General features: G+C 35.4%; 1 protein-coding gene across 6 annotated transcripts; it reads left to right on the plus strand.

Moving 5' to 3' along the window:
- Nucleotides 1-201: 201 nt before the first annotated feature.
- Nucleotides 202-18,361, plus strand: LOC129261136 (uncharacterized). 6 transcript variants are annotated; one of them, XM_064099173.1, is made up of 9 exons: nucleotides 227-354; nucleotides 2,292-2,404; nucleotides 3,740-3,856; nucleotides 4,328-4,386; nucleotides 5,243-5,305; nucleotides 8,083-8,232; nucleotides 12,675-12,875; nucleotides 14,429-14,513; nucleotides 14,817-18,361. In XM_064099173.1, the coding sequence occupies exons 6-9, from the start codon at nucleotides 8,083-8,085 to the stop codon at nucleotides 15,506-15,508; spliced, it is 1,128 nt and encodes a 375-aa protein (XP_063955243.1). In that variant the 5' UTR covers nucleotides 227-354; nucleotides 2,292-2,404; nucleotides 3,740-3,856; nucleotides 4,328-4,386; nucleotides 5,243-5,305; the 3' UTR covers nucleotides 15,509-18,361. The 6 variants fall into 6 exon arrangements, with proteins under 6 accessions (XP_063955241.1, XP_063955240.1, XP_063955243.1 ...); XM_064099174.1 differs by having other exon boundaries at nucleotides 239-354; nucleotides 2,297-2,404; XM_064099175.1 differs by lacking the exon at nucleotides 227-354 and adding an exon at nucleotides 447-814.
- Nucleotides 18,362-22,055: the final 3,694 nt, after the last annotated feature.

A 22,055-nucleotide genomic window follows, 5' to 3' on the forward strand; every position in this document is an offset into this window, starting at 1 on the left:
TAATTTGATTGCATCATATTGCATCATAAGGACCTCCAATTTAATTGTTGTATTAATTAGTGCCATTATCGTTTTATATTGTTCTTTCCTTGGAAAAATATTTTTACGCAAATGAACTTGGCAGCGCCATAAATATTAATAGGGAACCCTTTAATTCTCATTCAGAGCGTGGATAAACAGAACCGGGAAGATGATTATTTTTCATTTTTTATTTGTATATGTAAGTACCATAAAACAGGGAATTTCCCTGTATCAGTTTTCAGTTACAGTTTCCTACCGCAGTACCGATTTCCTAAGGCTGAAACTTAAGATTTTGGCCAGGGGCGACATTGGGAAGTGAATCCGGCAATCCATGTGAGTTCTGATTTTTATGGAAAAAAATAAGTACTACGAGCATGCCGTACTTCGACTGCCATTGCTAGCTAGAGTAGTTACTTTGTGAATGTGAGTTTGTCTTGAATAGAGAGACGGAGACGGAGTCTCGGACTAGTCGGAGACACGAGAGGGAGGAACCGCTGCGCCGCGGCCTGCGCCCACCCATTCCCGCCCGGGCCAAGGGCACCCACCCATGGGTGCATTACTGCCGCCGTGCACGGCAAAATCAAGGCACGACGCATGCAACTCTCTCTATGAGTATTAGCTGATCCTTCCACAGAATTTTGAGATTCCTGGAGTCCAGATAAAACACTTTCATGCGATTGCACAAAATACATGAGTCATGATTGTTACGAAATATTGATTTGAAACTAATTAAATTGTTCAATTTCACTTAACGGTACCGATCGATATGAACATTTCATATGAAGTCCATTTGGTGAGTTATATGAGCACTCAGTTCCCCTCTGTTCCTCGTCTTTTCTTGCTCTTGATGTCGCTGCCTATCGTAGATCCGTGATAACATCAATTTTGGCCTAAAGAGGGCGCGATTTATTCATATCAAAGACATGACAAGGGAAAGACGATGATGTTTTTTTATATTTTGACATATACTTCTTCATCATGGAGTTTTGAACCGCCGGCCATATATGTATACTAGTATAAGAGACACATGTAGACCCCTACAAACCGATTTCACCCTTTAACTATGGATTTCCTAGGGAAATCCATCTTTGTGTACATGTGTCTCTTATACATATATGGCCGGCGGTTCAAGGCTCCATGTCTGAAGAAATATATGTCAAAATTTTAAAAAATATTAGACATGGAGTCCTCAAGGCTAGCAAAGACTAGGCACCTAAACTATCTTACACGCAAATCGACGCAAAGCATTATGCGAAATCCGTAAAGTGTCCAATCTTCATTGTATAGACTTTGGTAGACCGCATTGACGTTCGTTAAAGCTTGTACTGCTGGTTTCGTTCCAGGTACGTAGATTTTTTCTATTTTTTAAAATTAGTTATCGTTTTAAGTTATTTGCAAAAAAGTGTTATCATCGCCAATAATAATCTTGAATTATGTTTTAAAGGTATTTCATTTATTGGTGCCCATAATTAGTTAAGTAATCATTAGAATCGCGCATTCAAAGAATTTAGACACAGTTACAAAATTACCGAGGAGCTGAATCAAGGTTGTGAAATTTATTAGCGCCACCAACGAGCTTCCTTGTATTTCCGTAGAAGAGACATGCGAAGTCTTTTTTCCAGGCCGAGGTAAGCAAATTTGCTCTTTTTTGTATGATTTCGATTTTCAAATTTAATTTTGATTTTAATTTAAAATTATGATTGTATTGCTACTTACCGGAAAGAGCCCCGATGAGTAGCGAGAAGGAGTTTCAGCAAATATTACTTCTGCAATGAAGCGATGTTTGTCGACTACTTAGAATTCCAGGGTCAAATGCAGTACGGTGTACGAGGTTAGTATAGCATACTAACCTCGTACTAGTGTGAGTGGCCTGCGCCATGCACCCGGCTTGGACCGGGGCACTCGGCACGTAGCCGTTTCGTTGCATCGGTGATTGATTATGCGGATACTGTTTGCTCGGGCCAAATGCAAGGCACAGGCCAGAAATCAAAATTTGTTATGAATCAGTGACAGTGGGTTTGAATTTGTTTATGCAGATTTCAAGTATTGATGGCAGCCGTCTGTTTCGAGGAGTTTTGGCATTTCAAAAAAAAATTAATTTCTCCTCGTACACAGACAGCTCGTGATCGTGTAGACAGCTCAGCTGGCAGCCGTCTGTTTCGAGGAGGTTTTAAACATGTTTAAAAAATCTTGTATTATCACACAACTGTTTTGCAAGATGACTGATGTAGACCCCAATTTCCCTTTCTATATTTTTCTCTTTTTTATAGAGTAGACAGCATTAAAGATGGTGAATTCCAGATCCAGCAACAGCACATCTCCGGATGAAAGTCCAGATGACGGCAGCACAGCCTATCGTGGTTGCGTCTCAAAGAGCATTAACGTAAAACACTACTAGTCTACATTCATTTATTTTTATTTTTTAAATTTCTAGGAAATTAATTATTTTATGATTTTCATGATATCTTGCATTTTGACATATAGGTGCCCTTTTTTGGCTTTGCCCCAAAACAAAAATATGTTCCGCCGCGCCCGAAGATATACAGTATACTAAGATAGAGATGTTCACTGTTTAGAGTGTCTGCAGGAAAGACAGATTATTTGAGAAAGAGATGTAATTGATATAGGGCCAAGCCGGAATATGAATAAGTAGAAATGGACAGCTGAAAGAATTAGCTGAAATTTTTGCTGAGTTAGGGTGACCAATATTGCTCAAAATTTGATATTCCATTTTTAGGTATTATTTGATACATAGAAGCAATGTGTACTAGCAGTTTTGATATATATTACCCTCTTCGTCAGATTCTCACTTTCATAATGAACATGTATGCACTACTCCTCTCCCTTCTGTACATGGAACATTCCAGGAATAATTTCCAAATTGAAGGCCTACATTGCCATTGTTGCATATGAAACATAAAAAAAATTGTAAATGACTTATAAATATCCCCTATACAACAACTAATCCAAATTATTTTTTTATTTCTTAAATTCAATTTTTAAGAGCAATCAGTACCTCAGCTACAAACTGATATATATTTATTTGTTAAACTTCTGCCCAGATAATAATTTAATGGAGAAGAATTGCAGGTGTAGATTTTATAGAATTAAGTAAAGACGGGATTCACTCAGTCATGAGGCAGACAAAGTCCACAGCACTTGCCTATCAATAACTGGGTAGTTTGAAAAACTAGTTTCACGATATTAATGCTTCTTGGCTGTTGAGTTGAGCTGAATGGTCGCATTCGCTGAAGAAGTACAGTTAACATTATGCATATCTTTGCTCAAACAGCAGATCCTGCTAGAATTGACTTCAGGTGGGTGTTTCATAAAGCTCTTCGTAAGTTAAGAGTGACTTTAAGAACGACTGGTGAACCTTTCTTACGCGCTTAACCATCGCCAATTAATATACCAATTATCACAAGAAAGGATCACCAGTCGTTCTTAAAGCCGCTCTTACAAACAGCTTTATGAAACACCCACAAGGACTTTTGCGACCAGATAAATCTGTTTGACTTGATTAACATGTTCGGAATAATCTGATCTCAAAAGTTGTTCGACTTGTGTGATTATTTGACTTATGGAAGGTCAACTTAGGCAGTGTTACCTATATTTTGAATTATTCTTTTTTGTTGTTGTTGCGTTCAAGTACTTTATTAGGTTGTTGATAAATTGAAAACTCCATTAAAAGTCAATTCTATTATCTCTTGCCTTTCAGGTAACGGGTGTATTGCACATCGTTGCTGGAGCTCTGTGTATCGTATTTGGTATTTCTGCCATCATTCTCAAAGCCTTTGTCTCATACCTTGGCATTCCTATTTGGGTAGGGTTGGTGGTAAGTCTACAAAGATAATGAAAATGTGGATTCAGATTTTTTTTAATGATCTGTTGAAAATTGTTTATTTTTTAATTGAATCAAATTTAAATGTACATGTAGGCCTATATGTTGGACATGTAACACTATTCTTTGACATAAAACATCTGGGTCACGTAACACAAAGGGTAGTGATTAATTGTACGCTTGATTTCCACAATTGATTGTACATTGTAGTCAATGGAATCAATCGTAGAAAAATGTTCTACGATCATTGCTAAGCTTTGTGTTACGGGCCCCTGATGTTAGATATCATAGATGATACACAAGCATTTCTAGATTGATTAAGTATTTTAAGTACCGGTAATTTTTTTACACTTTGTGTAGTCAACTCAGGACTGCTTCCACTTAAAAGGATATTTCCCGAATTCTGGAAAATCTAGAAATCCAATTTAACCAATAACAAGTTTCAATATTCATGTTATTTTACAGAATTATTTGCTTCATTATGTAGCACAAAAATGTTCTGCTCAGGCTCCGCACTTGCATAGGTGAGTGTGTCCATATATTAGGTAGTGTGCGTGAACCAAAATAGGTCCTAAATTCTGTGATTTTTGGTCAGTATACCTAGTTCAGGCTCATTGTAGTACTGTACTGTCCAATTTTTTGTTTGAAATCAAACTTAAAGTGGTACTTCAGGCTGAAAATAATATGATTTGAACCAATAAACAAAAAATCAGACTAAAAAAACTGAAAATTTCATCAAAGTCGGACAAGGAATAGCAAAGTTATGACATTTCAAAGATTTGCGCTATTTCGGTAAAACAGTTCTATGTACGTCTTCATGAATATTCAGTGAGCAAACTGATGATCGTATCCCCAATTGTTCTTTTGTGTTTTGTTATATGAAATAATGTTTATTCAAATTTCATCCTTAAGAATCAATAGGCCTAAAATTTGATTGGCAAGTGATTTATTGCATGAGATATTCATTACTGCAACTTATTTTATTATGAAATATTTATGATTTGTTTAATAACACAAGAAAAGGAAAGTGGGGATGTGACATCATCAGCCCACCTTATGAATATTCATGATGCAGTGCATATTACTGTTTAAACAAAATATTGCCAAATTTAAAATTCAATAACTCCATTATTTGTTAACAGATTTTTTGATGTTATTTTCAGGATTTTGCTCGTAGAATTTTACTCTGTTTATTGAGATATAATTATATTCAGCCCGGAGTACCCCTTTAAGAGATTCAGGAAATGCTACTGAATTTGTGGAAATTTGGCAAGATTTCAGGTTCAGGGAATTTGTTTTTGAGCTGGTTCAGGCTTTTTTCAATCCAATCAGTCCCATTATTTTGATTGATATCTAGCCATCCTCCAATTAATTTTTCAGATCTTCATAGTAACTGGTTCATTTGGTGTGGCTAATTACTACAAGCCTGCGAGCAAGAAAATTGTAAGTTCTCCATTTTTCACTCTTGGGCAATTCCATAAAATATGTACATCCAACCCCCTATATGTGGGACCTTCATGAATTTTTTTGTTCTTTCAACAGTCTGTAATGTTCTCTAATTGACCATGACTTGGTCAGTTTATGAAGTAAAGTAAGACTTGAGAAAAATGGGGGTCGGACGTACAAAAAGGTTGTTCATTTTATGGAATTGCCCCGAAGATACCATTATACAATTGAAGCAAATTAATTGCATCCCCCCTTCAATATCTTATAATCACTGCATGCATACACTATTCAGAGTGTGTGTCTGTCGAGTATGAAATCAAATGCTAAAGTTTCACTTCAATTAAATCATATTTAACTTCATTGTCTTTCACATTTTACCAAAATTAGAGATAAAAGAGCAAGATCCATTATTTAAAGAACGAAGTGCATTTTGAATTATTAAAAAAATCTGTAAAAATTGTAAGCAAGCATGATTTTTCATAATCAGTCAGTGAATAGTCCAAAGTTTTAAATTCTCTGGCCCGTATTCTGAAGTCAGTTTTAACTTAGACCATGGTCTAACTCTGTGCTAAAATTATTGGAAGCCAAAAGTGTCAACATTTTTATTAAGTTTTATATTTTTTATGTTTACTGTGCTCTATCCTGATTCATCGATGGTGAAGACAATAATCTATTTATACTTCCTACACCATTATGAATGATTTAAGAGCCAAATGAGGTGAACTATTATACCTCGACTGTTAGGGATTTATGTATCAATTGGCTGTCCATACTTAAACCACAACTTTAAACCTGAGTTTAAGTTAAACCCGACTTCAGAATACGGGCTTCTTTGTCTCAGTTGTATGGGAGTGGCCAGATTTACGTCACACTCACTCTCGGCAGTCACCCTTACCCTATCCCTCCACTTTGCTTGATTCAGTACATCCTCCATCCTCAAACCAACCTTTCTACTCTCCTCTTCCTTGAACCACCCACTTCAGACTAAGAGGCCCATATTCTAAAGTCTGGCTTAACTTGCATTAGGCCATGGGATACATGTAACTCTACTAAAATTATGGGAAGCCAAAAATGTCAAAATTGTGTTTATATTTCATTACTATTATTATTAATATTTATGATTATTATTAGGCAAAATGAAGATGTCTCAGTTGTATGGGAGTTGTCAGATTTACGTCACACTCTTGGCAGCTTGATTAAGTGCATCCTCCATCTTGAAACCAACCTTTCTACTCTCCTCTTCCTTGAACCACCCACTTCAGACTAAGAGGCCCATATTCTAAAGTCTGGCTTAACTTGCATTAGCCCATGGGATAACTCTACTAAAATTATGGGAAGCCAAAAATGTCAAAATTGTGTTTATATTTCATTATTATTATTATTATCATCATTATTATTAGGCAAAATGCAGATAACAGATAACAATTTAGAGAACAAAGAATTAACAGTACACAATAGAAAATAACCAGTAGAATGCCAGGGGCAGAAATTGTTAACTGAATAACTCTTGCAATAAGCCTTCTGCCCCACTTCCAGCGGTTATTAAAGGTCAAGTCCACCACAGCAAAATGTTGATTTGAATAAATAGAGAAATATCAAGCAAGTATAACACTGAAAATTTCATCAAAATCGGATGTAAAATAAGAAAGTTATGACATTTTAAAGTTTCGCTTATTTTTCACAAAACGGTGATATGCACCACTCAGTAACATGCAAATGAGTCGGTCGATGATGTCCATCACTCACTATTTCTTTAGTTTTTTATTGTTTGAATTATACAATATTTCATTTATTACAGATTTGACCATAGGGACCGACTTGACTGAATCATATAGTATTAAACAATGCTAATTCCACATGTTCAGGGAGGAATTAATCACCTTTTCACTTGACAATGAGGAGAAAATTAGAATATTTCATATCTCATATAATAAAATACAAAGAAATAGTGAGTGGATGACGTCATCAGTCTCCTCATTTGCCTACCGACCAGGATGTGCATATAACTGTCTTGTGAAATTAAGCAAAAATTTAAAATGTCATTTACTTCCTTATTTTACATCCGATTTTGATAAAATTTTCAGTGCTATGCTTGTTGGATTTTTCTCTTTTTATTCAAATCAAATTTTTGTTGGGGTGGACTTGTCCTTTAACATAGAATCATATACATACATGATTTAAATATTGAAATTTTATTGTAAAACATTTATGCTTTTTAATTTGTTTCCCCCTGTGCTTTAGTGACGAAGAAAACTATTTTGAGTTAACTATTGTTTTCAGAAAGCTATGAATGACCGGAGTAAGAGATTAGCTGAGAAATCAAACCTATACTGTTAAAGATTTGTGTCATAATTGGATGTCCATAGTTGCACATCTTTAGACCAGAGTTGAAATTAAACCCAAATTCAGAATATGGGCCAAAAGCTCTTCTCAAAACATGGCCATCAATCCTTCAGCAGCATATGCTCAGTTGTGACTACACCGTTATTCTAGAATTCTCTTCTATTTCTCAGAGATGCCATGTCCAAAGACTCGGCTATGTGTGAGATTTTCCATGACTTGGCGTGAGGTCACATGCATTGTACATAATGTGTATGGGGATAGGATGTCATACTTGCGTTAGAAAGAGATTTGGGGGGATGAGCAAGAGTCCCAAAGGCTGGAGTCTCACGCCTTATGCATGAGACTCGGCATGTCTGATTTCTAGTATGTGAAACAAAGAACTACCCTAAATCCTGTAACTATTTGTTTCTTGTCTATATTTTATTGTCCAGATGAAGTACTACATGGTGATGTCCACCGTCTCTTCAGTATTTTCCTTCTCGTTTTTGATAGCATTTGCCATTTTCTTGCATAACGAGGGCGGTTATTGGGAAAGGTTTGAATGCCATCCTATTGCGAGGTCCATCTGCAACAGTCCAGAAGTAAGTATTGGATGAAATGGTTCCCCTCAAATGATGGGTAAAGGACACACATGGGTAATTCAAACCCCCATTCACTCACATGTTAAATCACAGCTCATCAAGAAGTCATCAAAAATCAATCCCTCAATAGATTCTGTTTGAAATTACTGACATTAATCACAATGAACAGTACAGCAAAACCAGATACGATAATCGGTTATTTGTCCAGCTCAAACAAAAGTTGAAGGGCCTGATATAAGACTAACCATAATTTTGGTCAGTTCACAGCAAGAAAAACCACAACTGCAGTGTCAATAATAATAGATAAAAAATAAAATACAAACATGCAGTCTAGCTTCTCCAAAGGCCCTAATTATTAAAGAGTATGAACATAGAATTATTGTAATCATTTATAATTTTGATAAAAAAAATTTTTGTCTATTTTTGATGAATTATTTTTTTAATCAATAAATTCATGTGATCTTTACTTACGCCTGTCCAAAATGCATAACTCATATCTGCCCTATAGTAGTTGTTACACTGTATGGCAAGCCAAAAACAGAAAAGGATTTCTTGATTATTAAAAGGGAATCCAACCCAAATAAAAAGTTGCTTTCAGAGGAAAAAGAACAATCATACAAGTTTATAGGTGAAAGTTTACATAATATCAGACAAAGAATAAGAAATTTATGAATTTTTAAAAGTTTCAAATATTGATAATCACAATACCCATGGATACTTCAAATTAGCCGCATATGTAATGTCATGATGATGTAAGGCAAGGACTACTCTTCCATGTACTCCAATACATAAAATGGCTAAAATGTCATTAAAAAAAAAGTTTTACTTAACCCTAAATAGACTGGGCTATTTTGACACCGAAGAAGACTGGGGGGAGGCTGAATCATCCCCCCTTATGATCGCGATTGTGATTGTCACTCGCGTTACCCATGGTATAATCTACAAAACTATAAGATCAAATTCTGCGAAAATTGTCATTGCTAATAAATTTGTGCTGATTTATGCGTAAAATTGAAATTTTGCTCTAATTAACTAAATAATGCCCCTAAAATGCTTATTTTTGCTTCTGAGACTCTATAGGAATCTGATCAAATGTACTTTAAAGATATCACATTTATTTTCTTACGTATTTTATTGTTTTCTAAATTTCTTTGTTTTTCAATTTTTTGTTTTTATTGTTTTTTCTATGAAAATTGCGGAGACTTGATTTTTACTATAAACAAGATGAAATTAATTGATTTGAATCAGTAAAAGGAAAAATAATGATACATTAAAGAATTTTGGCTGAAAAAAATATTTGCATTGGATCATAACACAAATTCACATCTTTGAGCAATCTGGGTCTGCATGCACTTACAATGTACAAATGTTGCATAATTTTAGAACTGCGTACCCGGGGGTCACAAATTGGGTTTCAAAAGTTGCTTGAGACTTAACCCTAAATAGACTGGGCTATTTCGACGCCTAAGAAGACTAGGGGGGGGGGGGCTGATTCAGCCCCCCTTATGATCTCGGCCGTCGATTGCGCAATCGCGACGAAAATTGGCACGCGCGTTACCCATGGCATTATCTACAAAACCATAATATCAAATTCTGCGAAAATCTCATTTCTCATTTATTATGCTAATTTATGCGTAAAATCATCAGTTTGCTATAATTAACAAAATAATGCCCCTAAAATGCTAATTTTTGTTTCATGTACTCTTTATAGGCATCTGATCAAATTTATTTTTAAAACATGTCAACATCACATTTATTTTCTTATGTATTTTTTTGCTTTCTTAATTTCTTATGTATATCTTTGTTTTTCAACTTGTAGTTTTTTATTGTTTTTTCAATGGAAATTGTCAGGGACTTTGTTTTGACCATAAACGTGATAAAGTTAATTGATTTTAAGCAGAAGCAGTAAAGGAAAAATAATGATACATTTTATGAATTTTGGCTAAAAACACTATTTGCATTGGATTTGTACACAAATTCATGTTTTTTAGCAATTTTGGGTCTGCACTTACAAAATGTTGCATAATTTCGGAACCGCGTACCCGGGGGTCACAATTTTGGTCTCAAAATTTGCGCGAGACTTAAGAGTAAAAAGTCAGCGAGCGACGCGCTCAAAAAATTTCGCGCAGCGGATTTATCGGGAAAAATGTCGGGGGGGGGGGGGCTGAATCAGCCCCCCAGTCTTCTTAGGGTTAAAAGTAAAAAGTCATAAAGAATTTGCGCAGCAGATTTATCAGGAAAAATGTTGAGGGGGCGGATTCAGCCCCCCCAGTCTTATTAGGGTTAAGAAATAGGATTAAATGAGAATATGGCTTGCCATATGTAAGACTTTTTCCCTTTTTTCAGTGAAAATCATGGATTCTGTTGCATATTACCTATTAGTAAAAAGAATGAACATAAATACTTGGATTACATATACATTATTTGTTGCTCTATCTGGAAAGCCTCTGGCAAGCTTTAACCCAACATAGCCTGGGCTATTTTGACATTGCATAGGGTTGAGGCAAAAACAGCCCCCACCTAAGATATCGGCCGTTAATAGCGCAATTACAACAAAAATTGGCACGCATGTCACACATGATGTAATCTCCACAATTGTACCAAAATTGTTAACATATACTGTATTTTTGATTAATTTATTATACTAATTAATGCATAAAATCAGTATTTGGCTGTAAATCCTTAAACATTAACCCCAAAACTGCTAGATTCTGGTCTGGACACTCTTGTTAGGATTCTTAAATTTTCAATTTCTCATGTCTTTTACTGATTTTTAATTTCTTATGTATTTCTTTGTTTTTAAATCTATATTCTTCATTGTTTTTTCTATGGAAATCTTCGGCAAAGCTATTTCTGTCATAAATAACATGAAATCTATTGCTTTTAATCAGTAAAAATGAGTATAATCACACATTTATGAAGTTTGGCTACATACAGGATTTGCATTGGATTTGTACATGAAATCATGTTTTTTTAGCAATTTGGGGTCTGACATGCACTTACAAAATGTTACGTTACTCCGGAACCCCTTACCACGCAGTCAAGCTTAGCTTATAGTGGCAACCCCTGCAACCTTCTAACAATCGATATATATTATTAGAAAATGCAATTATGTTCAATGTTTTGCTTGTCAGTTATACGTATATTATTATTGTATTTTCTTTATTAATGTGTTTATGAAAAAGTGTTGCAGAAACCAATAAATGAAAAATGAAAATGAATGAACTTGGTCTAAAAAAAGTTTGGTCTCATGAAACGTTGCAGCGGGTAGGGTTAAGGCTGTCAAGAGCTACCAGTGACGGATCTAAGGGGGGGGTGGTTAGGGGTTTAAACCCCACCTCGGGCTCCCTAAAAAACAATAATAAAAAAGGAGTGTGGGGTCAAACTCCAACACCTCTTCCGTGTTTACAAGAGTTGCACAAGCAGAACAGTGGCGGATCTACGGGGGGGGGGGGGGGGGGGGGGAGGGTTGGACTCATTACGTCCCAGCTCATCATTATTCGGTCAAACCCCCGTCCTAGCAAAAAGCTAGATCGCCACTGGCACCCAATGAATGTTTTGGTCAAACCTTGAATAAATCAGTAAACAATGTACCAGTTTTCATAGACTTCTATAACTGACATGGCGTAACAAAGCTCCATAACAATTTTGTGTACAAAGTAAATATAAGTATATGAGGCATCAACGAACGCTGTGGAGGCGAGCGACTGCAAATGTTAGACCAAAAAATAGGACCAATCATATTCTTTTAAGCAGTTGGTGCAAATAAAATCAATTGAGCCAAAAACAATGGCCCAAATTCACAAAGGTGGTTTTTAAAACCCTCGGTTGAACCCATGGTTTATGCAGATTTCCTGTATAAATTACACTTATTTACTGCGTTATGTCCAATGCTGATGCACGCTTTTGTCACAGTGTGCCAAATTGACGCCTGTTGCCATGGTTAAGTGCGCTATTTTATTTATGAGTCCACAGTTTGAAGAGTGGACTCATTAATTCAAAACAATGGACTCGTGAATAAAATAGCGTACTTAACCATGGCAACAGGCGTCAATATGGCGCACTGACAAAAGCACGCATCAGCATTGGACATGTTTTAATATACGCGGTAAATAAGCGTAATTTATACAGGAAATCTGCATAAACCATGGGTTCAACAGATGGTTTTAAAAACCACCTTTGTGAATTGGTGCCATTATGTCCAAAGCTTCACAGAAATACTTACGATAGCATTCAACCTGTCAGTAGTGGTAGAAGTATTTTTTTTAAACACTTTTAGAATTATAGCAGGGGTTATTTATTTTCCTTCCTCGTATTGTCTTTCTTTTTTGTTTGTTCTTATGCACAGGCAACAAAAATATTACTTGACAAACAAACTCTAAAAAGTGGATTAAAATAAAATCTCATCATTATATCATTCTTGTATTCAATATTTCTTTCAGTGGACACGGTACCTGATAGATGCAGTCTTGATCTTGATCTTTGTACTAGAGGCTGTCTGCAGCGTGACTTCAGCCTGCCTCAGCTGTTATAAAAATTGTGATTGTTACCGACATGGCCTGGAAATGTGCAAGACATGCAAAATGTGCAATTTGGCCCAACTTTGCAGAAAGTGCCAGGAGGATCCGGGAAATTCAAATATTGTGAGTATGGCCCGTATTTTCAAGTCTGGTTTAACTTAGGGTCTTTTAAAAAATTTGGGAAGCTGAAAATGTTTAAAACGTATTTACGTTGTACATTTTTTATGCTTACTGTGTTGTTTCTAAGTGCTTCAATCCTGAAGATAAGCATTGTGGCCCAGTGGATTAGTCTTCTGACTTTGAAACAGAGGGTCGTGGGTTCGAATCCCAGCCATGGCGTAATTTCCTTCAGCAAGAAATTTATCCACATTGTGCTGCACTCAAACCAGGTGAGGTGCATGGGTACCCGGCAGGATCAATTCCTTGAATGCATGAGCGCTGAAAGGCAGCTCGAGCTAAAGATGGCGCTATATAAATGCCTATTATTATTATGAATATTATAGTTATTATTCCCAGACAGTTAAATGGTTTTCATGGCAAATATGCTGATAAATTGAGTCACTTCTTTTTGAGATATTTGTCATGTTTTGCTGCCCGTAGTTAAACCACTCATTTATACCAGAGTTTAAATTGAATCAGTGTTCAGAATGCGGGCCCCCTGTGTCTGACATATTCTGTTACTTGCACATTTAATAGCTGACGATTGAACATTTGTTGTGTCAATTACAATACAGAATGTTTGACATATTAAGTATATTTATGTGATATATAGATTTTCACGTGCCTAGAATATTCATATATAGAATTACCTAGCATGAAATGAAATGAAATAGTAACATCTTTAAGTAGAATCCTGCTCATTGTGTTTCAAAGCAGCATTTTCACATTGGTTCTGTCGCAAGGAACTATAATTCAATTGCAAGTCTACTTTCGGACCCTAAATCAATCATATGTCTTGTAATCTATTGTACATTATTTTGTAATATATTGTAAATTTGCGATTGATTGCAGACCTGCTCCTTGCAACTAGTAGTGTAATCTCATTTGCTACAGATAAAATTGATCTATTGTAAAATTGCAACAGAATACTTGCAATTTTGTGGATTAACAATATGGTGCGCCATCTATCGGTTGCAGCGAACAGGCCAATATTCGCGGTCGACATTGCACGCAGGCAGCGCACAGTGCTAGTGTGCTGTAATGTGACTGTGATGCTTCTAAAATGAAAACTGTATGGCAAGAATTCACCAAAAACTCTAAATTTCGAACAGAAATAAGTGGTCAAATTTCTCTCCCACCTCATGGACCCTAGTAAACAGCATATCCAGTCGAGCCGCATCGGCCAGCGCTGAATAATCGCATGCATGCATTCACTTTAGAACAAGCGTGCGCAACAGATGTCAACTTTTTCCCATTGTGTGTTACGAATTTCGGCCTGTCCGCTGCAAGCGATAGATTGCACACTGTATTGTGAATCCACCGAATTGATTAAAATATTTTCTTTCACCACCCCCTATGATGAAATGTGGGTATTAGAAATGAGAAGAGACAGCCATAAAATTCCTGATGTTTTCCAGTTTATTTTATGTTATGTCCTGTTTTACTGATGATGTTCACCGTCTTTCAAATATTTTGTAATGTTTTCTTTTAACTTTTTTTAACTTGATAATTTCTAGGTATATTATGCTGTTAATATGGGTGACATGCCAATGATGACACTACCCAATGATAACCAGTCTACTGGCCCCATCTATATTGCAGGTAAAAGTTCAATCTTATATCGGGTGATTGCAATTGATTTAAATTTTAGTGTGGTCTATGGAAAGTTAATATTGCCATAATTTTTAGGTTTATTATGCTGTTAACATGAGAGACACAGCAGTGAAACAAAAAGTACACTGAGAAAGATTACAATCAATTTATTCTTTGAAAGCACTGAGCATCACTGATAAAGTAGTAGCTTATGCTAAAGCCAGGGTAATATCATTTGCCGTTTGTATTCTTTGGCTAGAAGTCGCTATATAAATCATGGTATATTATTATGATTTTTATCATTGTTCACAGGTGAGTCACCTGACTCCTCTGCTCAGCCAGGTCAATTCATGTACCTTTCTCCGAGCCCCCAACAGCAGAATTTCATGGCCTTTCCAGCAGCGGCACCACAGAACCAACCAATACCCAAGTTGCCACCACCCCCGCAGCAACAAGAACAATCCCAGCAACAGCCACAACCATTTGAACATCATCAAGTGCAACAACTACCTGAACAACCCTTACCCCTACAACATCAAGTGCAACAATCACCTCTACAGCATCAGCAACAAGTACTTTTGATACCTCAGACATCAGGTGTTAACCTCCAGCAGGGTGGTGCCCCATCAGGACAGGCCGGCTTCGTCCAGGTCCAAGCCCCAAGGCAGATGCAGCCTCTAGCATTTGCTCCAACCCAGCAACTCCCACAGCTGCAACCAGCCGGAATGGCACCGCAGGTGAGTGGCTCTTCGCAGGTTGGTTTCTTCCAGGTGCGAGGTCCAGGAGGGCAGGTGCAGATGGTCCCAGCCCCTTTCATGTACCCCCAGGTCATGATGGCTCCGGCACCTCGGCAACCTACAGCTGGTGCAGAACAGGTTAGACAGGAACTGGGTCAGCAGGAACCTGTTCAGCAGGAACAGATTCAGCAGGAACTGGTTCAGCAGCCAACAGCACCCTCTAATTCTGCTGAAGCAAATGTTGAGGAAGAGAAGGTGGCTGAATGAGACAGTTGCCCCAAGGGAATCATCCTCAGGGATGTTAGGATGTCAGTTTTTCAGCTAAAGCCTGAATTCACACCTAGGCAACGTAATTTAAGCCCTAGAAAAACAGATGCGTGAGGGTGTGTGTGTGTAAAAAGTGATTCCAAAAAGTGATTCCTTCGAGGTGATTTCCGGGAATTTATGTCAACTTTAAGTGGCATCTTTAATGTCAGGTAAAATTCTCTGTTGATTAGTGCCTATTGAAAAGCAGCTGCTTTCATCTGAAAAATCAAGTAACTGAAATTATAAGTAATCATTTTTGAAATAGTACTTCATGAGATATATATTTTTTTATACTATGTAATTTTATATCTAGGGAACATTTCAGTTCTTTAAAAGTCACATAGCTTAATATCTTCTATTTTTTATGGATTATATCTGTAATTTGGTTATCTGGGCTACATGACACAAAGCATAGCAATTGATCGTAGAAAAAATGGGCACGTCATTGTCTAGTGGTTCTGACTTTCGCCTTTCAAACAGAGGGTTGTAGTTTCAAATCCTAGCCATGGCGTGATTTCCTTCAGCAAGAAATCTATCCACACTGTGCTGCACTCGACCCAGGTGAGGTGAATGGGTACCCGACAGGAATAATTCCTGGAAAGCACGAGCGCTGAAAGGCAGCTTGAGCTTAAGCTGGGGTAATGATAATAATGATAACAATGGGTCTCGGAATAGATTGATTCTAGATAGATGGCGCTATACATATGCCTATTATTATTATTATTATTTACAAATTTTCATGATTGATTGCATTTATGTCAATGTATTATCAATCGTTAAAATCAGTAAATTACTATCAGTCGCTTAGCTTTTTGTTATGAGGACCCAGATTGAACTCATTAATATTTAAGAATATTGAAAATAATATGGGAATCTTTTTATTCAGTACTGTGAGGTAATTTTTAAAGCTCACCCAATGATCACCAATGTCTCATATGTGATGGTTAGTTTCATGCAATTATTCATTATAAAATTGTAATAGTGTTGACCTTGTCTCATTGTTATAGAGAGACAAAATATATAGGCTTTATATTTCGCACACATTTTTTATATTGAGCTTTCAGAACATTATGGCAGTTCACTTTTTTAAGATATTGATTATTTTTTCATTCCTTCATTCTTTCATTTAGTCTTTGTTTCTTTCTCTGCTTTCATTCTTTCTCTTATTCATTAGATCAATCATTCAACCAGTCATTCATTCATTCATTCATCCATTCATTCATTCTTTCATTCACTTATCCATTCATTCATTCAACCAGTCATTCCTCCCTTCATTCATTTCAATTTATTCATCAATTTGTTAACCAATCTCTTTTCTTTGATTGTTTAGTTCACTATATGTTCATACAAACAGGTGAACCTTTGTAAAGTAGTTTTAAAAAATGATTGAGGGAGATTCATGTGTTGCCATGAATAAGATTTTACAAAATGATTTGACCCTGCTGGAACACAAATTAATTATGGTTATAGGATATGCGCTCCCAACTGGGAAAAAAGTTAGATTATAAGAAGTGTTATCAGGGCCCCGTCTTACAAAGAGTTATGATTGATCCAATCAGCCACGACTATGGAAAGCCAGCTACGCCAACATCTTAAATGCATGTTTGTCCAAAATGTTTTCTAGATAAGATGTAGATTCATACATTCTTTGTTTTCTTGAATATTAACTGTGCTTCTCTTCGTTTACAAAGGACATATACTGTAGTTGAGATTGATTGAATCAATCGCAACTGTAAAACGAGACCCACTTATGCGTAGTGTCTTGTTTGTCTTGCAAACAGCTTTGAGAAGCAACTCCCTGGTCATTTTATTCTGTCTTTTGTAGATGATATTTATTCATTCAGCTCATGTTTTATGAGAAAACTTAGCACTAAGCAACTTACCATGATATGTGTCTTGCTCTTAGCATGCATTGCTTTGCCTGCCTGTGTACTTGTTGTTTATTTTATGAAATTTACTTCAATAGCAATCTTAGAATAAACTTTTTTTTTTTGTTATTGTAAGAAATCAAATTGCATACTTTAAAAGATTTTTATGAAATATGTTTCCAGTCAGTTAGGTAGATGACTTGTTTGGGAATATTTATAATGCCATCTCTATTCCTCTGATATTTGCTTTTAAGTGATTGGTTGATATTATTCACTCTTTCAATTATTTGTTTTTATTATTGATAAATATCTATTACATGTATTGATATTGTTTTATTGAAATTTAATATGTAGTCGTAAATTTATTCATTCTGATTGTTCTGATCGATTTTATATTTATAGCCTATATTTTTATGTTCATTTGTATTTATTTATTTTTGTTTATTATTTGTTTATTTATTTATTTGATTCTCCTTTCTGCCCATACATTATACATTTTTACTGATAAGTCATTTGACAGATATGATTTATTTATGGTTTTTATAATTCTGTTTAGGTTTTGTTCAAATCTGTAAACATTTTTATTTTCTGCTGTAACTAGTACCAAAGTTTTTTTAATACTTGTTTAATTTTACTTTATTGTATTCATATCAACTGGATGTGGCCTAAATTCTTTTTATTTCTATTTATGTTGTGCATTACTACTACTAGCATACCATTGGTATGCCAATGGGGTAAAACTTGCAGCATTGTGCAACGAAAAGAGGCCATGCGTTTCCATGCCAACGGACAGGATCCATGATTCTTGTAATCTTGCCATTTTCGTAACTACTGTATAATCCTTTATTTTGAGTGGCTTCTGAGCCCAATTAGCATGAGATTAATTTATTCGGAAAGATATAATATTGAATCATCCACAATAAATCACAAAATATTGGATTAATGAGAAATTCTTGTGTGGAATTATTATTTAAAGGAAAGAACTTCTTGTGTTGAAGTATTATTTTAAGAAAAGAACTTATTGTGTGGAAGTGTTATTTAAAGGAAAGAATGCTTGTGTTTAAGTATTATTTAAAGGAAAGAACTTCTTGTGTGGAAGTATTATTTAAAGGAAATAAATTATTGTGTGGACCATCCCCCTCCCCCACCTCAAATTTAGGGGGGACAGGTCCCCCGCTTCCGCCGCCTATGTGTGGAAGTATCATTTAAAGGAAAGAAATGCTTGTGTGAATATTATTTTAAGGAAAGAAATGCTTGTGTGAATATTATTTTAAGGAAAGAAATGCTTGTGTGGAAGTATCATTTAAAGGAAAGAAATGCTTGTGTGAAAGTATTATTTAAAGGAAAGAAATTCTTGTGTGGAAGTATTATTTAAAGAAAAGAAATGCTTGTGTGAAAGTATTATTTAAAGGAAATAAATGCTTGTGTGAAAGTATTATTTAAAGGAAAGAAATTCTTGTGTGGAAGTATCAGTTACAGGAAATAAATGCTTGTTTGGAAGTATAATTTAAAGGAAAGAAATGCTTGTGTGTAAGTATTATTTAAAGGAAAGAAATTCTTGTGTGGAAGTATCATTTAAAGGAAAGAAATGCTTGCGTGTAAGTATTATTTAAAGGAAAGAAATTCTTGTGTATAAGTATTATTTAAAGAAAAGAAATGCTTGTGTGAAAGTATTATTTAAAGGAAATAAATGCTTGTGTGAAAGTATTATTTAAAGGAAAGAAATTCTTGTGTGGAAGTATAATTTAAAGGAAAGAAATGCTTGTGTGGAAGTATCATTTAAAGGAAAGAAATTCTTGTGTATAAGTAATATTTAAAGGAAAGAAATTCTTGTGTGGAAGTATATTATTTAAAGGAAAGAAAGCTTGTGTGGAAGTATTATTTGAATTAAGAGAAGCAAAGCGACCAACACCGTTTGTATGCCGGTGTGTATGTATCTCTTATTGACTGTGTGTTACAAATGGCCAGTCTTATAGGGGAAGATCACCCTGACAAAAAAAAATATTGCAATAACAGCAGAAAAAAAAAATTTGCGAAGGTTTTAGGAAAATCAATCAAAGGTTATTAGAATTTATTAATTTGTGACATCATAAGCGAAAAGCTTCCTATACAGTGTGAATTTAAAAAAAAATCAAGAAATGTTATTTTCTAAAAAAACAACAACAAAGAATGACGGGTGTTTATTGTACATTCAGTATATCAACAGACAAATAATTTAACACCCGTTCCTGTAAAAAAAGGTGATAGTCATGAAACATGAAATTGCTTGTTTGGAAGTATAATTTAAAGGAAAGAAATGCTTGTGTGGATGTATTATTTAAAGGAAAGAAATGCTTGTGTGGAAGTATTATTTAAAGGAAAGAAATGCTTGTGTGGAAGTATTATTTAAAGGAAAGAAATGTTTGTGTGGAAGTATTTAAAGGAAAGAAATGCTTGTGTGTAAGTATTATTTAAAGGGAAGAACTTCTTGTGTTGAAGGATTATTTAAAGGAAAGAACTTATTGTGTGGAAGTGTTATTTAAAGGAAAGAATACTTGTGTTTAAGTATTATTTAAAGGAAAGAACTTCTTGGGTGGAAGTATTATTTAAAGGAAAGAAATTATTGTGTGGACCATCCCCCTCCCCCCACCTCAAATTTAGGGGGGGACAGGTCCCCCCGTCCCCCCGCTTTCGCCGCCTATGTGTGGAAGTATCATTTAAATGCTTGTGTGTAAGTATTATTTAAAGGAAAGAAATTCTTGTGTGGAAGTATATTATTTAAAGGAAAGAAAGCTTGTGTGGAAGTATTATTTGAATTAAGAGAAGCAAAGCGACCAACACCGTGTGTATGCCGGTGTGTATGTACATGTATCTCTTATTGACTGTGTGCATGTTACAAATGGCCAGTCTTATAGGGGAAGATCACCCTGACAAAAAAAAAATATTGCAATAACAGCAGAAAAAAAAATTTGCGAAGGTTTTAGGAAAATCAATCAAAGGTTATTAGAATTTATTAATTTGTGACATCATAAGCGAAAAGCTTCCTATACAGTGTGAATTAAAAAAAAAATCAAGAAATGTTATTTTCTAAAAAAACAACAACAAAGAATGACGGGTGTTTATTGTACATTCAGTATATCAACAGATAAATAATTTAACACCCGTTCCTGTAAAAAAAAAAAGGTGATAGTCATCATGAAACATGAAATTGTAGCTGCTGCTCGTTTATGACGTCACAAATAATAAAAACTTAAAATTCTAATAGCTTTCTTATTCTTTAATGGAATTTCCTCAAACCTTCACCATTTTTCCCCAATACTTTTTCCTGGTATATTTACGACAAACCTTTCGCCAGCTAAGGGTGAACTTCCCCTAAAACATCCCTTTCGAGATTACTATTGTTGAGATTATACTATGAAGTTAGCCTATGATTTTATTTGCATAAAGAGAGGAAAAGTACCTATTTTGATACGTGGTAACGTGATTGCAATGTGAGTAGTGGTGAGTAGTGAATTAGTATGTTATCATCAAAGTGAGCCGATGCAGTATTACACGACAACAAAATGACTAAAATATATTCTGGGGGGGGGGGGCTAAATTTATCATCAGAACATGTAAAAACAACATGCTATGCTTTAGATGCTACATTTTTATCATAGCCCCTCGGGAAAAGGGACAGACAAAACCCACAAATTCCTGATTATCGAGGAAATGACAAATGAGAGAGCTTTAATTGTCCTTGCCATTTCATAATCATGGACCGACAAAGAGATCGACATCCATCGGTTAATTAATTAATTTACTGACATGCGACTGTCTTTGTCCTGAGAATAAAATGCTTCCCATGTTTTTCTATAGTGCTTTGGTTATATAGCATGGTGCACCTCAAAATGGCCAGGGGTTGAAAGAAGCGGTCTTCGATGAGACATTGATATTGATGGCCGTATGCATAAATTTTTCACAGGGGGGAGGGGGCAGCATGTAGAAACTTTATAAAAAAAACTCGAAAGCGAAGCGATCGAAGTTGTCATTGGGGAGTTTTTGCATTTTGTCATGTGAAATTGAAGGATTTCGTGCATACTTTTGGTGAATTTTGTGAAATTTCAGTAAAAACAGTAATTTTCAAAATTTCTGGGTGGGGAGTGCCCCCCTGCCCCCCCCCCCCCGCTGCGTACAGCCTTGTTGATATTGAACAAATTGCAAAATGCAAAGAAGATGATCCATCACAATAAATATCGCAGAAGATAAATGAAGTCCCAAAGTTAACAATAGAAATGAAATCCATGTCATTTCCAGCTAAATATGCAGAGTTGTAGACTCTAGGTATATTACGTGCACATGCAACAGTAAAAAATGGGGGTTCGTTTGCTTGCTTTCAAACTAAACTGGGTTCCAAAGAAACTGATCAAACTTTATAAGGGCACTGCACAAATTCCACGCAGTAAATAAACAATATTTTTACACAGCTAGGCTAGCATCAATAACAAAAAAACAATTTTGCTTTATAAATGTATTTATTAATTTATACTGAGTTTTATTCCGAGGTTGTCATTTTTTCAATTAATCTACTTATAACGACAATCCTTCTCTTGCAAACTGTTAATGTTATGTTTTTTTATTGGTAGTAGATCATATCATCAGCGGGAATGTGCCGGTAAGCA

Source organism: Lytechinus pictus, chromosome 5 (genome assembly GCF_037042905.1).
Source record: "Lytechinus pictus isolate F3 Inbred chromosome 5, Lp3.0, whole genome shotgun sequence".
NCBI lineage: Eukaryota > Metazoa > Echinodermata > Echinoidea > Temnopleuroida > Toxopneustidae > Lytechinus > Lytechinus pictus.

Coding starts and splice junctions, on each gene's coding strand:
- LOC129261136 (XM_064099171.1), top strand. CDS start 2,309: ATGGTGAATTCCAGATCCAGCAACAGCACATCTCCGGATGAAAGTCCA. Junction 3,857..5,242: donor CTATTTGGGTAGGGTTGGTG/GTAAGTCTACAA, acceptor TTAATTTTTCAG/ATCTTCATAGTAACTGGTTC. Junction 12,876..14,428: donor ATCCGGGAAATTCAAATATT/GTGAGTATGGCC, acceptor GATAATTTCTAG/GTATATTATGCTGTTAATAT.